The sequence below is a fragment of the Delphinus delphis genome, chromosome 9 (assembly GCF_949987515.2).
Source record: "Delphinus delphis chromosome 9, mDelDel1.2, whole genome shotgun sequence".
NCBI classification, from domain to species: Eukaryota; Metazoa; Chordata; class Mammalia; order Artiodactyla; family Delphinidae; genus Delphinus; species Delphinus delphis.
In genome coordinates this window covers 65678950-65693443 of record NC_082691.1, presented here as the reverse complement: position 1 = coordinate 65693443, position 14494 = coordinate 65678950, and the positions used below count along the sequence as shown (strand labels likewise).

The following is a 14494-nucleotide window of genomic DNA, read 5'->3' as shown; positions in this document are numbered from 1 at the left end:
AAATGAATCCGTGTTCTCATCACCCAGCTTTTCAACATTTATCAATTCATGACAGTCTGGTTCTACAACTTTCCCCCCTTTGCTAGATAATTTAAAGCAAATTTCAGATATATTATCATTTTACCGGGAGTCTTTTAAAGGAAAATTTATTCTGACTTTTAAGCAATCAAATTATAAGCAATCTTTAGGACCACAGTTCTTCATAACTTGATAAGGACCTACACCAGTGTTCTCCAGATGGAGTTCCCAAAAGTCAGGATTGAGGTTGAGGGATTGTTACCTGGATCTCGTTAATATTTTAAAATACTAATACAAATCATTTATCACTTAGAGTGGACACACAGGGTAATGATTAATGTCCTTTTTTTTTTTTTTTTTTTGTGGTACACGGGCCTCTCACTGTTGTGGCCTCTCCCCTTGCGGAGCACAGGCTCCATATGCGCAGGCTCAGCGGCCATGGCTCACGGGCCCAGCCGCTCCGCAGCATGTGGGATCTTCCCGGACCGGGGCACGAACCCACGTCCCCTGCATCGGCAGACGGATTCTCAACCACTGTGCCACCAGGGAAGCCCTGATTAATGTACTTTTTTAGACAAATCTTTCAAAACACGGGTCTAAGGAACAGGTGGTGGGTGTGGGGGTCATTTATCCTCTGTAGAAGAGCAAAAGAGGCCATTAGTGAAAAGTTTTGGAAAAAGATCTGGTCATTACCTTATAATTTAGTGAAAGAGAGAAACAGTAGTGATCACATGGCTGTTCTTATCTCTTCCACCTCTCCCCTGCTAACCTAGACTACCAGGCTGGGAGAACATCCTTTCCTGAGCTACTCCTGCCATCCATGTTGGCTCCACTTTTCCACTGGGAGTTAGGCTTACCTAGGAAATGAGGTGCGGGAGTTGTGATATTCTATATTAGGTTTATGACAAATACATATGACTTCCCAGGAAGTTTTGAAAAATATAGTATATAAATGTTTGGTTTTTTTTTAATATTTATTTTGGTGAATATTTCAGTCAAGCTGCAGTTTCAGCTCAGGCCACATCAAATGCCAACCCAGCCCAGCCTGCTGCTTCACAGCCTCTAAATCTGGCACACGTTCCCGGAGAAGAACCCCCACCAGCTCCAAACCTAGTGGCCCAAGAAAATCGACCCATGAATGAGAATGTTCAAATGAATGCACAGGGAGGTCCAGTGCTAAACGAAGAAGACTTCAATCGAGACTGGCTAGACTGGATGTACACGTTCTCACGAGCTGCAATTCTCCTTAGCATTGTGTACTTCTATTCTTCTTTTAGTCGGTTTATCATGGTAATGGGAGCCATGCTACTGGTTTATTTGTGAGTGATGTTCATTCACTTTGTGTGGTTTCTTTTAATTACTTTCTAAAACTGTTCAGCACGGAATCTGGCATGTGGTAGTCTGTTGTGAATGCTGAGTCAAGGAATATCAATGTTGGCCTTCAGATATCTGGCATCAGAAGCAAAGCAGGTTATGTAACGTAAGAACATTTATCAGAATTGTCTAGAAGCAGATTTTTTCCTTTACTGTCTTTTATAAAAATTGTTAGTTCAGTTAGACATGCTCTATCAATTATTTAAAACTTGAGGTGTGTATGATGCAGTCTTGCAGAGGATATGCTTTTTAATTAATTATAGTTATCAATAGTAAGTCCTATAGGTATAGGTCAGATTTTTTTTCATAAGCAGACTGTCCCTTGCCCCCCCTTTTTCCCAAGAGGCAAACAAATATCTAGTTGAATTTCATTTTGAAAAATACCAAAAAATGATTTTATGACTCCTGACTTGTCTTAATATCTAGCATAGAGTCAGTTAAGCTCATGATAAACTTTAGACTTAAATTGATTCCTGTTTTCCTGTCACTGCTTTGAGAGGGTTAGTTCTTGGCCTGAAGTAGGAGATTTGGTCTTTTCATTTATCATAGTTCTAATCATTTTTCTCTTGTAGGACACTAATGTTTGATAGTGTTACAAATAAAAACAGTTGTGACTTATTTTCTTTTCTCTTTATTTTACTGAGCAGACACCAAGCTGGATGGTTTCCTTTTAGGCAAGAAGGAGGTCAGCAACAGGCTCCCAACAATAATGCCGAAGTCAACAATGATGTGCAGAATGCAAACAATCTAGAACTTGAAGAAATGGTATGCTAATGAGGTTTTCATATACTTTAAATATAGATGTTTCTTCAGCACTGTATGAGATCAACATAATAAAAGACTCTTGGGGTATTCCATAGTATTGAAGGAAAGTTAACATGTAAATGTGTGGTTTCATCTAGGAGAACTTATAATACTGTCAGTCATATATTAGAATTAAGTGGAAAGAACTAATATCATTCTTCCCAAAAATAGTCTAAAAAGAAAATTATGCACACAGTGAGAATTTATTATATTAAACTGGCAGTTATCCCTTTGAACTTGAACGAGGAATTTATCAATTTTGGATTTAATGAAGATTTCTAATGACCATGAAGTTCCACTTCCTTATTATATGCTCATATTCCTCCTTTGGGAAGAATTTAGCTCTCTCCTTTTCTGTCATGAGTTAATGGTAGCTGTTCAGATCACTTAGGAACATGTTTCTTCTTTTGTTTGAAAGGAGCGTCTTATGGATGATGGGCTTGAAGATGAGAGTGGAGAAGATGCAGGTGAAGATGCCAGTGCAATTCAAAGGCCTGGATTAATGGCATCAGCTTGGTCTTTTATCACCACCTTCTTTACTTCACTAATACCAGAGGGGCCTCCCCAGGTTGCCAATTAGACCTGAAAAACTGTGCCAGTTGCAAAGGAGGGTCTGAATTTAGGAAAGTGTTCTAAATAACAGTGCAATTTCAAAACAATTTATTACTTTCTTTTCATCATCATGTATAGAGGTGTTTTTTTTTCTTTAAGCTTCTCATGCATATGAATATTTTAAGCACAAATGGACTACTAAATGTGTGATTTTTTTTAAAGATCTTAACAGAACATAGCATAATATTGGTCTTCCAGGTTTTATTAATTTCAATTATGTATATTATACCAAGACAGACCTGTTTGTGTGTCTTCTTTAAAGAGCTGCTTCACATATAAATGTCTAGCTAATATCTCAGCCCTTCAATGTATAATTTGAATACATATATCTATTTTCTGTGAATTATCCTGAAAGTTTTAAACAGAATGACCTCATAGTTTTTAACAAAGAATATTATTTACCTAAAATGTGCTAGTAGCATCTTGCCCAGCCATAAAGCAATAAACTTCTCAATAATCTTAATTTTGACATTTGAATAAATGGAAACTTTCTATTTTAAGGGCATATCCCATCGATTGGAATTAGTACCTTAAAAAAAAAAGGCAGCTCTTCAATGGAATTAATAGTGATATAAAATGTTTGATATAGGCAGTACTTTTATAAAATAAGATTCTGGAAATTGCTCCCTGTAATTTTTTAAAATAAAAGGTCAATTATGGTAAACTGTCTTATGGGCTATTTATTCAAACTCTTCCATAATGTACCCATTACATGCAAAAATCTATGTAAATTTCAGTAATTTTTTGGGTTGCTAAAGTCTTCAAGGTCATTTTCACCTCTTTCCATTCCAGATGGATATCTTCTAGTTCTCAGGTAGTCTGAAACCTTATTAGTTTATTTAAAAATCCCTGTGAAAGTTAATTCAGTATTTCTTAAGAAAGGAGTAAGTCTCTTATAGGGTAGCTTAAAATTGAATAAATGAGGATAGGAGAGCTTACTATGGAAGAACTTTTATCTCACATGATATGTATTTTAAAGTAATATACGGTACTGGTACAGTAATATATGATTAGATAATGGAACAAAATATAAAATTAAGAAGACTCCATGAATTATTCTCTAAGTTTTTTACTTCCAGTGTTAAAGGTGACATTTCAAGGGTAACTGGTTAACCCTTTGAAAAGTAAAATTAGGTTTCTGTTTATAGATGTCAGTCAAAACATCATGATTGAATACGAGCAGTTCAACCATGAAATTACTAATAAAAAATATAGATGAATACTTATATAATATTGGGAGGAGAAAATACCTTTATGGCAGAATCCCTAAAAGAAAAGGTTGCTTATGTATATAATGTTTTGACATATAATTAAAAGGCAAACAGTTAGGAAAAAAATATTAAAAAGGTAATAAGCAAGTCTTAAATTTAGCTTAAAAAAAAGACAAAATCCCAGTAGGAAATGGGCAAGGGCAATCTCTTAGCTTGGGCTGCTATGCTAAATTACTGCAGGCTGGGGGCTTAAACAACAAGCATTTATTTTCCACAGTTCTGGAGGCTGAGAAATCCGAGACCAAGGTGCTGGCAGATTTAGTATCTGGTGAAGGCCTTCTTCCTGGCTTGTAGATAGCTGTCTTCATGTGTCCTTCATGGCAGAGAGTCGAAGCAAGCTCTCTGCTGTCTCTTTTTACAAGGGCTCCAGCTCTGTTCACGAAGGGTCTGCCCTCATGCCCTAATTATCTCCCAAAGCTTCACCTCCTAATTGGGGGGTTAGGATTTCAACATATGAATTTCGGGGGGACACAAGCGTTAAGTCCATAACAGGTACGAACATGGGCAATAAACGTGAAAAAAAATGTAATGTGGACAAGTTAAAACTAACAAATTGCTAAGATAATAATATTCAGTGTTGGTGAAGGTACAGAGGAATGTAAAATACTACATAGCCTTTCCAGCAAGTATCAGATTTTCAAAATGTGCACATAATTGCTGTTATCCTGTTGGTTGTAAAATAAAATCAGACTCCTAAAAATGGCTTTACGACATCCTGAAAGGTTGAGTCCTTGCAACCTCTCAATCTGTGTTTTTCCTTAATACCTCTGTTCTAGCCAGGCTGGCTTTCCAATTCCGGCACTCTCCTTCCAGCCCCAGGACATTTAAAATGACAGTTCTTTTTGTTTGGAACACAGTCCCGTCCTTCTTTGCCTTGTTACTACTTACTAATCATCAGCTCTCAGCTAATGGCCTTTGCACTTAGCACCGTTGGTAGTTTACATTTATTTCCTTATTTGTCCTACAAAACATGAGAGCTATAAGGTTGGGGAGTGAATTTATGCTCATTAGTGTGTCCCCCATACCAGAAGAGTACCCAGGAGTTAGTTCAGTACTGCATGAGGGATTGAAAATGTACACACCCTTTGAATCAGAAAAGGTTTGGAAGGGTATCATGCATGTGTGATTCAGCTTTTAAGATTTTCTTTTTTTTAAAACAAATTTATTTTTATTTATTTATTTTTGGCTGTATTGGGTCTTTGTTGCCGCGCGCAGGCTTTCTCTAGTTGTGGCGACCAGGGGCTGCTCTTCGTTGCGGTGTGCAGGCTTCTCATTGCGGTGGCTTCTTTTGTTGTGGAGCATGGGCACTAGGTGCGCAGGTTTCAGTAGTTGTGGCTCGCGGGCCTTAGAGTGCAGGCTCAGTAGTTGTGGTACACTGACTTAGTTGCTCTGTGGTATGTGGGGTCTTCCCGAACCAGGGCTCGAACCCATGTCCCCTGCACTGGCAGGCAGATTCTTAACCACTGCACCACCTGGGAAGCCCACCTTTTAAGATTTTCACTGCATTGTTTATAATAGGACTGACAGATGTTCAACAGGGTGAGCTATGGTACATTTGTACATTTGTACACTGTTTGGGTCCATAGTTAGGGATGGCTTGTTTCAGGGCTGATGCAATCATTGCATCCAGAGGGAGGGTCTGGATTTTAACCTGGGAACTAAATAAATAAACTGTCAAAGCTGGAAGAAGTGTTCCATAGGTCACATGCTAAAATAGAGCAGGCGAGTAGAGTAAGAATCCAAAGATAATTATGAGATTGATCAGTCTCTTTTCTTCTGTTGGGAGTTGGACAGGGGAGAATTGGAGCCACAGAATTCATAGAGGGGAGCATTATTGTGGGAGACACCCATCTGAAGGAAATGAGCAGGTCTCTGCATCCTAATTGTAGGTTGGAGCCTAAGGAAAACGATGCTGGTCATAGACTCCCCCTCTGAAGGGCTGTGGCTAAAGGTTCTAAGAATAGTGGAATGTGTTACTCAATTTTAATTATTTTCCCTACATTGTTAATTCCCTCATGTTAGTCTTACTTTCAGTAAGTCTTTGTCAGAAACTACAGCCCAGTGTCAGCTGTGTTTTAGATGTTAAGGGAGGAGCTGTGTCCACTCTGGGGCCAGATGGTTCCTAGAGGGCAGTGGTAGCTTGGAGATGGTTTCCAGATGGCAAAAGAGCAGCACAGAAGCCCAGACACTGGTCTCTAGGCTAAATGGTGACTAGCAACAACCAGGATGGGATATAAATACTTCCCAGGACTTTTCCCATTTCTTACACATCACAATAAAGACTAGACTTTCTACAGTCAAGCAGTATGGGTGAGAGGGTTGGATTTTGTTAGCTGGGTAAAAGGAAGGAGTGATCTGAGGGCTGAAGAATTGGAGATATTTTCACTATAGTTTGATGCTACCACCCATCGTTATTCTAACTAGTTTCTCTGGCTCTGGCTCATCATCACTTGAAATTTGGCTTTTCAAATTAAGGGAGAAGAGGCCATATTTGGAGTCTCATTATTTTGGGAGCCCCATGGCAGTTTTTACTTCACTGAGAAAAGACTGAGGTGTGCTGATTTGTATGTCAGCTTTCTACAAGTCTGGTGTAAATCAGACCTTAAGGCCTGTTGTATCTGGAATTGTGTTGATGCATCTGCAAAACTCCACCAGGTTCTGGAATGTGGTATTCCCAACTACCAATCTTTCCTGGGAGCCCCAATGTGACTCACCTCCCCATGTGGCATCACACGCTCTCACTGCAACCTGGGAAACTGGCTGCACGGTGGGTACAAAGCATGTTTACTGTATTTTATATCTTACACATAAACAATATTTTGGATGTTTCAGTATTTAGACATTTAAAAATACTTAATTTTTTTTTAATTTAAAAAATTGTGGGGACTTCCCTGGTGGTGCAGTGGTTAAGAATCCACCTGCCAATGCAGGGGACACGGGTTTGAGCCCTGGTCCAGGAAGATCCCACATGCCATGGAGCAACTAAGCCCATGTGCCACAACTACTGAAGCCTGCGCACCTAGAGCCCGTGCTCTGCAACAACAGAAGCCACCACAATGAGAAGCCCGCGCACCACAACAAACAGTAGCCCCCACTCGCCGCAGATAGAGAAAGCCCGTGAGAAGCAATGAAGACCCAACACAGCCATAAATAAATAAATAAATTTATAAAAAAAAGAATTGTGGTAAGAATGTTTAAAATGAGGTCCACTCTCAATAGATTTTTAAAGTGTATAATAACAGTAGCATTTGAAAACATTTAAATATTTAAAAATGAGGAATAAATGATGATGCTTCTTAAACGTAAGTGTTGTGGAGCAATGCAAGCCTTTTTTATTAAAACACTATATAATCTTTTAAATAAAGGTTTTTCTTACAAAGAGAGCCCAGAATAATTAGGGTTTCTGGAGCTTCTCTACTGTCCAGGAGTCTTAGTAAGTAGATAGAAAGCTTTTCCCAGCACAATGAGGTCTCAGCCCTAATAGGGGGAGGGCCGCAAAAGATCTGACTCCTTCCAGAGCAAATCTTGGTGGTTACTGTCTCGCATCACACTTGGGGGATAAGCCTTGGAGGCCCCAGTCTAGGGTGTCAGTTTCATGAGTCTTCTTGCCAAAGCTTACTTCCTTGATCCTGCTGCTAAATTCTAACTCTCTTACTCCAGCTAATCTACTTTCCAAAATGAACATACTGATGCCTGCATAAACTATTTCATGTGGTACAGTAAGCCATTCCACTCAGGTATTCCAAAGCCATAGGAAAGTTGGAAAAATTAAGATCTGTATAGGGTCTTTACCAGTTACCACTCCTCACAGAGGGTGCGTAGGAGAGAGGCTGCCATTATGTGTTAATTTATATAATTAACAATAAAAACAATCATAATGCTTTAAAAATTGTTATTACTAACATATGAACATTAGTTATATTCCTGGCTCTGTGCTGAATACTATACCTGCATTTAAAAAAAATCCTTAAAACAATTCAAGGTAGGTGCTACTGTTACTTCCATTTTCCAGATAAGGAAACTAAGACTCAAAGAGGTTAAAGAGCTCACTTAAAGTCCTATAGGTAGTAAGTGACAGAACAAAGTCTATTTTACTTCAGAACTTGAATTCCTTAAAATTAATCATTCAAATAAAGCATGTAGAGACTTTAGCTTCCAGCAATGGGTGATTAACTCGTTTTGCACCAAGCCCTCTGCTGAGAAAACCAGAAAAATCAGAATATAGATATCTATTAAGGCGTCAGAAAGCTATCAACAAAGCAGGGACCAATATTCCACACAGATGAGACCTACATTTGGTGCCACATTTTACCCCTAAAAACACTTGCTAATTCAAGAACAAGTGAGAGAAGCTGAGCAAACTTTTTGGTAGACCCATAGGAAACAAAAATTAGAGTTCTGGTTGCACCAAGGAGAAATGTCCTTTAAACACCCTAGGCTTTTTATTTAATCTCCAAAGGGCTACCCCTTGACTGAACGTGAACTGGAAATGGATCTGTCGTCACAAGGACTGAAGCCCAGCCTCAAATCATCTCAGTCCCTAACTGAATGAGGCAACTGGCTCCAAACTTAGTGGACAGCCACAAGCAAAAATAAATCCCCTCTGAAGAAAGATAATATGCAATTTCTCAAATTTTCTCTATCATTTTTTCAAAGTCTATTCAGCAATAAAAAAAGAATAACTAGGAATACAAAAACATAAGATTTGACCAAAAAGGAGAAAGTAAAACAGATAACCCTCAGAAAATTAAGATATTTAGCATTGAGGAGAGGAACCAAGATGGCGGAGTAGAAGGATGTGCTCTCACGCCCTCTTGCGAGAACACCAGAATGACAACTAGCTGCTGGACAATCATTGACAGGAAGACGCTGGAACTCACCAGAAAAGATACCCCACATCCAAAGACAAACGAGAAGCCACAATGAGATGGTAGGAGGGGCGCAATCACAGTAAAATCAAACCCCATAACGGCTGGGTGGGTGACTCACAGACTGGAGCACACTTATACCCAGAAGTCCACCCACTGGAGTGAAGGTTCTAAGCCCCATGCCAGGCTTCCCAAGCTGGAGTGTCCAGCAATGGGAGCAAGAATTCATAGAGAATCAGACTTTGAAGCCTAGTGGGAATTGATTGCAGGTCTTCGACAGGACTGGGGGAAACAGAGACTTCACTCTTGGAGGCACACACAAAGGAATGTGTGCATCGGGACCCAGGGGAAGGAGCAGTGACCCCAGGGGAGACTGAACCAGACCTACCTGCTAGTGTTGGAGGGTCTCCTGCAGAGGTGGGGGGGGGGGGCTCTGGCTCACTGTGGGGACAAGGACACTGGCAGCAGAAGTTCTGGGAAGTACTCCTTGGCATGAGTCCTCCAAGGGTCTGTCATTAGCCCAACCAAAGAGCCCAGGTAGGCTCCATGTTGGGTTGCCTCAGGCCAAACAACCAATAGGGAGGGAACCCAGCCCCACCCATCAACAGTCAAGTGGATTAAAGTTTTACTGAGCTCTGCCCACCAGAGCAATAGTCAGCTCTACCCACCAGCAGTCTCTCCCATCAAGCCTCTTAGAGAGCCTCATCCAACAGAGGGCAGAGAGCAGAAGCAAGAAGAACTACAATCCTGCAGCCTGTGGAACAAAAACCACATTCACAGAAAGACAGACAAGATGAAAAGGCAGAGGGCTATGTACCAGATGAAGGAACAAGATAAAACCCCAGAAAAACAACTAAGTGAAGTGGAGATAGGGAACCTTCTGGAAAAAGAATTCAGAATAATGATAGTGAAGATGATCCAGGACCTTGGAAAAACAATGGAGGCAAAGATCAAGAAGATGCAAGAAATGATTAACAAAGACCTAGAAGAATTAAAGAACAAACAAACAGAGATGAACAATACAATAACTAAAATGAAAAATACACTAGAAGGAATCACTAGCAGAATAACTGAGCAGAAGAACGGATAAGTGACCTGGAACACAGAATGGTGGAATTCACTGCTGCAGAACAGAATAAAGAAAAAAGAATGAAAAGTAATGAAGACAGCCTAAGAGACCTCTGGGACAACATTAAAAACAACAACATTCCCATTATAGGGGTCCCAGAAGAACAGAGAGAAAGGACACAAGAAAATATTTGAAGAGATTATAGTCGAAAACTTCCCTAACATGGGAAAGGAAATAGCCACGCAGGTCCAGGAAGCGCAGAGAGTCCTGTACAAGATAAACCCAAGGAGAAACACGCCGAGACACATAGTAATCAAATTGACAAAAATTACAGACAAAGAAAAATTACTGAAAGCAAAGGAAAAATGAAAAATAACATACAAGGAAACTCCCATAAGGCTAACAGCTGATTTCTCATCAGAAACTCTACAAGCCAGAAGGGAGTGGCATGATATACTTAAAGTGATGAAAGGAAAGAACCTACAACCAAGATTATTCTACCTGGCAAGGATCTCATTCATATTCGATGGAGAAATCAAAAGCTTTACAGACAAGCAAAGACTAAGAGAATTCAGCACCACCAAACCAGCTCTACAACAAAAGCTAAAGGAACTCCTCTAAGTGGGAAACACAAGAGAAGAAAAGGATCTACAAAAACAAACCCAAAACAATCAAGAAAATGGTCATAGGAACATACATATCGATAATTACCTTAAACGTGAATGGATTAAATGCTCCAACCAAAAGACACAGACTGGCTGAATGGATACAAAAACAAGACCCATATATATGCTGTCTACAAGAGACCTGCTTCAGACCTAGGGACACATACAGACTGAAAGTGAGGGGATGGAAAAAGATATTCCATGCAAATGGAAATCAAATGAAAGCTGGAGTAGCAATACTCATATCAGATAAAATAGACTTTAAAATAAAGAATGTTACAAGAAACAAGGAAGGACACTACATAATGATCAAAGGATCAATCCAAGAAGAAGATATAACAATTATAAATATATATGCACCCAACATAAGAGCACCTCAATATATAAGGCAATTGCTAACAGCTATAAAAAGACGAAACTGACAGTAACACAATAATAGTGGGAGACGTTAACACCTCTCTTACACCAATGGACAGATCATCCAAAATGAAAATAAATAAGGAAACAGAAACTTTATATGACACAACAGACCAGATAGATTTAATAGATATTTATACGACATTCCATCCAAAAACAGCAGATTACACTTTCTTCTCAAGTGCGCATGGAACATTCTCCAGGATAGATCACATCTTGGGTCACAAATCAAGCCTCAGTAAATTTAAGAAAATTAAAATCATATCAAGCATCTTTTCTGACCACAATGATATGAGATTAGAAATGAATTACAGGAAAAAACTGTAAAAAAGCACAAACACATGGAGGCTAAACAATACATTACTAAATAACCAAGAGATCACTGAAGAAATCAAAGAGGAAATCAAAAAATACCTACAGACAAATGACAATGAAAACATGATGATCCAAAACCTACGGGATGCAGCAAAAGTAGTTCTAAGAGGGAAATTTATAGCTATACGAGCCTACCTCAAGAAACAAGAAAAATCTCAAATAAACAATCTAAACTTACACCTAAAGGAACTAGAGAAAGAAGAACAAACAAAACCCAAAGTTAGCAGATGGAAAGAAATCATAAAGATCAAAGCAGAAATAAATGAAATAGAAACAAAAAAAAAAAACAATAGCAAAGATCAATAAAACTAAAAGCTGGTTCTTTGAAATGATAAACAAAATTGATTAGCCAGACTCATCAAGGAAAAGAGGGAGAGGACTCAAATCAATAAAATTAGAAATGAAAAAGAAGAAGTTACGACAAACACTGCAGAAATACAAAGCATTCTAAGAGACTACTACAAGCAACTCTATGCCAATAAAATGGACAACCTGGAAGAAATGGACAAATTCTTAGAAAGGTTTAACCTTCCAAGACTGAACCAGGAAAAAACAGAAAATATGAACAGACCAATCACAAGTAATGAAATTGAAACTGTGATTAAAAATCTTCCAACAAACAAAAGTCCAGGACCAGATGGCTTCACAGCTGAATTCTATCAAACATTTAGAGAAGAGCTAACACCCATCCTTCTCAAACTCTTCCAAAAAATTGCAAGGAAGGAACACTCCCAAACTCATTCTATGAGGCCATCATCACCCTGATACCAAAACCAGGCAAAGATACTAGAAAAAAAGAAAATTACAGACCAATATCACTGATGAATATAGATGCAAAAATCCTCAACAAAATACTAGCAAATAGAATCCAACAACACATTAAAAAGATCATACACGATGATCAAGTGGGATTTATCCCAGGGATGCAAGCATGCTTCAATATACGCAAATCAATCAATGTGATACACCATATTAACAAACTGAAGAATAAAAACCATATGATCATCTCAATAGATGCAGAAAAAGATTTTGAGAAAATTCAATACCCATTTATGATAAAAACTCTCCAGAAAGAGAGCAGAGAGGGAACGTACCTCAACCTAATAAAGGCCATATATGACAAACCGACAGCAAACATCATTCTCAATGGTGAAAAACTGAAAGCATTTCCTCTAAGATCAGGAACGAGACAAGGATGTCCACTCTCACCACTATTATTCAACATAGTTTTGGAAGTCCTAGCCACAGCAATCAGAGAAGAAAAAGAAATAAAAGGAATACAAACTGGAAAAGAAGAAGTAAAACTCACTGTTTGCAGATGACATGATACTACACATAGAGAATCCTAAAAATGCCACCAAAAAAGTACTAGAGCTATTCAATGAATTTGGTAAAGTTGCAGGATACAAAATTTTAAAAATGCAGAAGTCTCTTGCATTCCTATACACTAATGATGAAAAATCTGAAAGAGAAATTATGGAAACACTCCCATTTACCATTGCTACAAAAACAATAAAATACCTACGAATAAACCTACCTAGGGCAACAAAAGACCTGTATGCAGAAAACTATAAGACACGGATGAAAGAAATTAAAGATGATACCAACAGATGAAGAGATATACCATGTTCTTGCATTGGAAGAATCAATATTGGGAAAATGACTATACTACCCAAAGCAATCTACAGATTCAATGCAATCCCTATCAAATTACCAATGGCATTTTTTACAGAACTAGAACAAATCATCTCAAAATTTGTATGCAGACACAAAAGACCCCGAATAGCCAAAGCAGTCCTGAGGGGAAAAAACGGAGCTGGTGGAATCAGACTCCCTGACTTCAGAGTATACTACAAAGCTACAGTAATCAAGACAATATGGTTCTGGCACAAAATCAGAAACATAGATCAATGCAACAAGTTAGACAGCCCAGAGATAAACCCACGCACCTATGGTCAACTAATCTATGACAAAGGAGGCAAAGGTATACAACGGAGAAACTACAGTCTCTTCAATAAGTGGTGCTGGGAAAACTGGACAGCTACATGTAAAATAATGAAATTAGAACACTCCCTAACACCATACACAAAAATAAACTCAAAATGGTTTCGAGACCTAAGTGTAAGACTGGACACTATAAAACTCTTAGAGGAAAACATAGGAAGAACACTCTTTGACATAAATCACAGCAAGACCTTTTTGATCCACCTCCTAGATTAAAGGAAATAAAAACAAAAATAAACAAATGGGACCTAATGAAAGTTCAAAGCTTTTGCACAGCAGAGGAAACCATAAACAAGATGAAAAGACAACCCTCAGAATGGGAGAACATATTTGCAAATGAATCAATGGACAAAGGATTAATCTCCAAAATATATAAACAGCTCATGCAGCTCATTATTAAAGAAACAAAGAACCCAATCCAAAAATGGGCAGAAGACCTAAATAGACATTTCTCCAAAGAAGACATACAGATGGCCAAGAAGCACATGAAAAGCTGCTCAACATTACTAATTATCAGAGAAATGCAAATCAAAACTACAATGAGGTATCACCTCACACCAGTTAGAATGGGCATCATCAGAACATCTACAAACAACAAATGCTGGAGACAGTGTGGAGAAAAGGGAACCCTCTTGCACTGTTGGTGGGAATGTAAACTGATACAGCCACTGTGGAGAACAGTATGGAGGCTCCTTAAAAAATGAAAAATAGAATTACCGTATGATCCAGCAATCCCACTACTGGGCATATACCCAGAGAACACCATAATTCAAAAAGACACATGCACCCCAATGTTCATTGCAGCACTATTTACAACAGCCAGGTCATGGAAGCAACCTAAATACCCATCGACAGACGAATGGATAAAGAAGTTGTGCTACATATATACAATGGAATATTAGTCAGCCATAAAAAAGAACGTAATTGAGTCATTTGTTGAGTCATGGATGGATCTAGAGACTGTCAGAGTGAAGTAAGTCAGAAAGAGAAAAACAAATATCATATACTAACGCATGT

General features: G+C 38.6%; 1 protein-coding gene across 6 annotated transcripts in view; it reads left to right on the top strand.

Annotated features, from left to right (window-relative positions):
- HERPUD2 (HERPUD family member 2) overlaps positions 1–3498 on the top strand; it is a 42129-nt gene extending 38631 nt beyond the window's left edge. For 2 of the 6 annotated variants that reach the window (XM_060020716.2, XM_060020715.1), the window contains exons 7-9: positions 1014–1337; positions 2040–2157; positions 2615–3494. In XM_060020716.2, coding sequence (XP_059876699.1) covers positions 1014–1337; positions 2040–2157; positions 2615–2776 — 604 coding nt within the window. In that variant the 3' untranslated portion in view covers positions 2777–3494. Of the gene's footprint in view, positions 1–1013; positions 1338–2039; positions 2158–2614 lie in introns of all 6 variants that reach the window. The other 4 variants (XM_060020713.1, XM_060020712.1, XM_060020714.1 and 1 more) reach the window with 4 other exon arrangements.
- The last annotated feature ends 10996 nt before the right edge of the window (positions 3499–14494 follow it).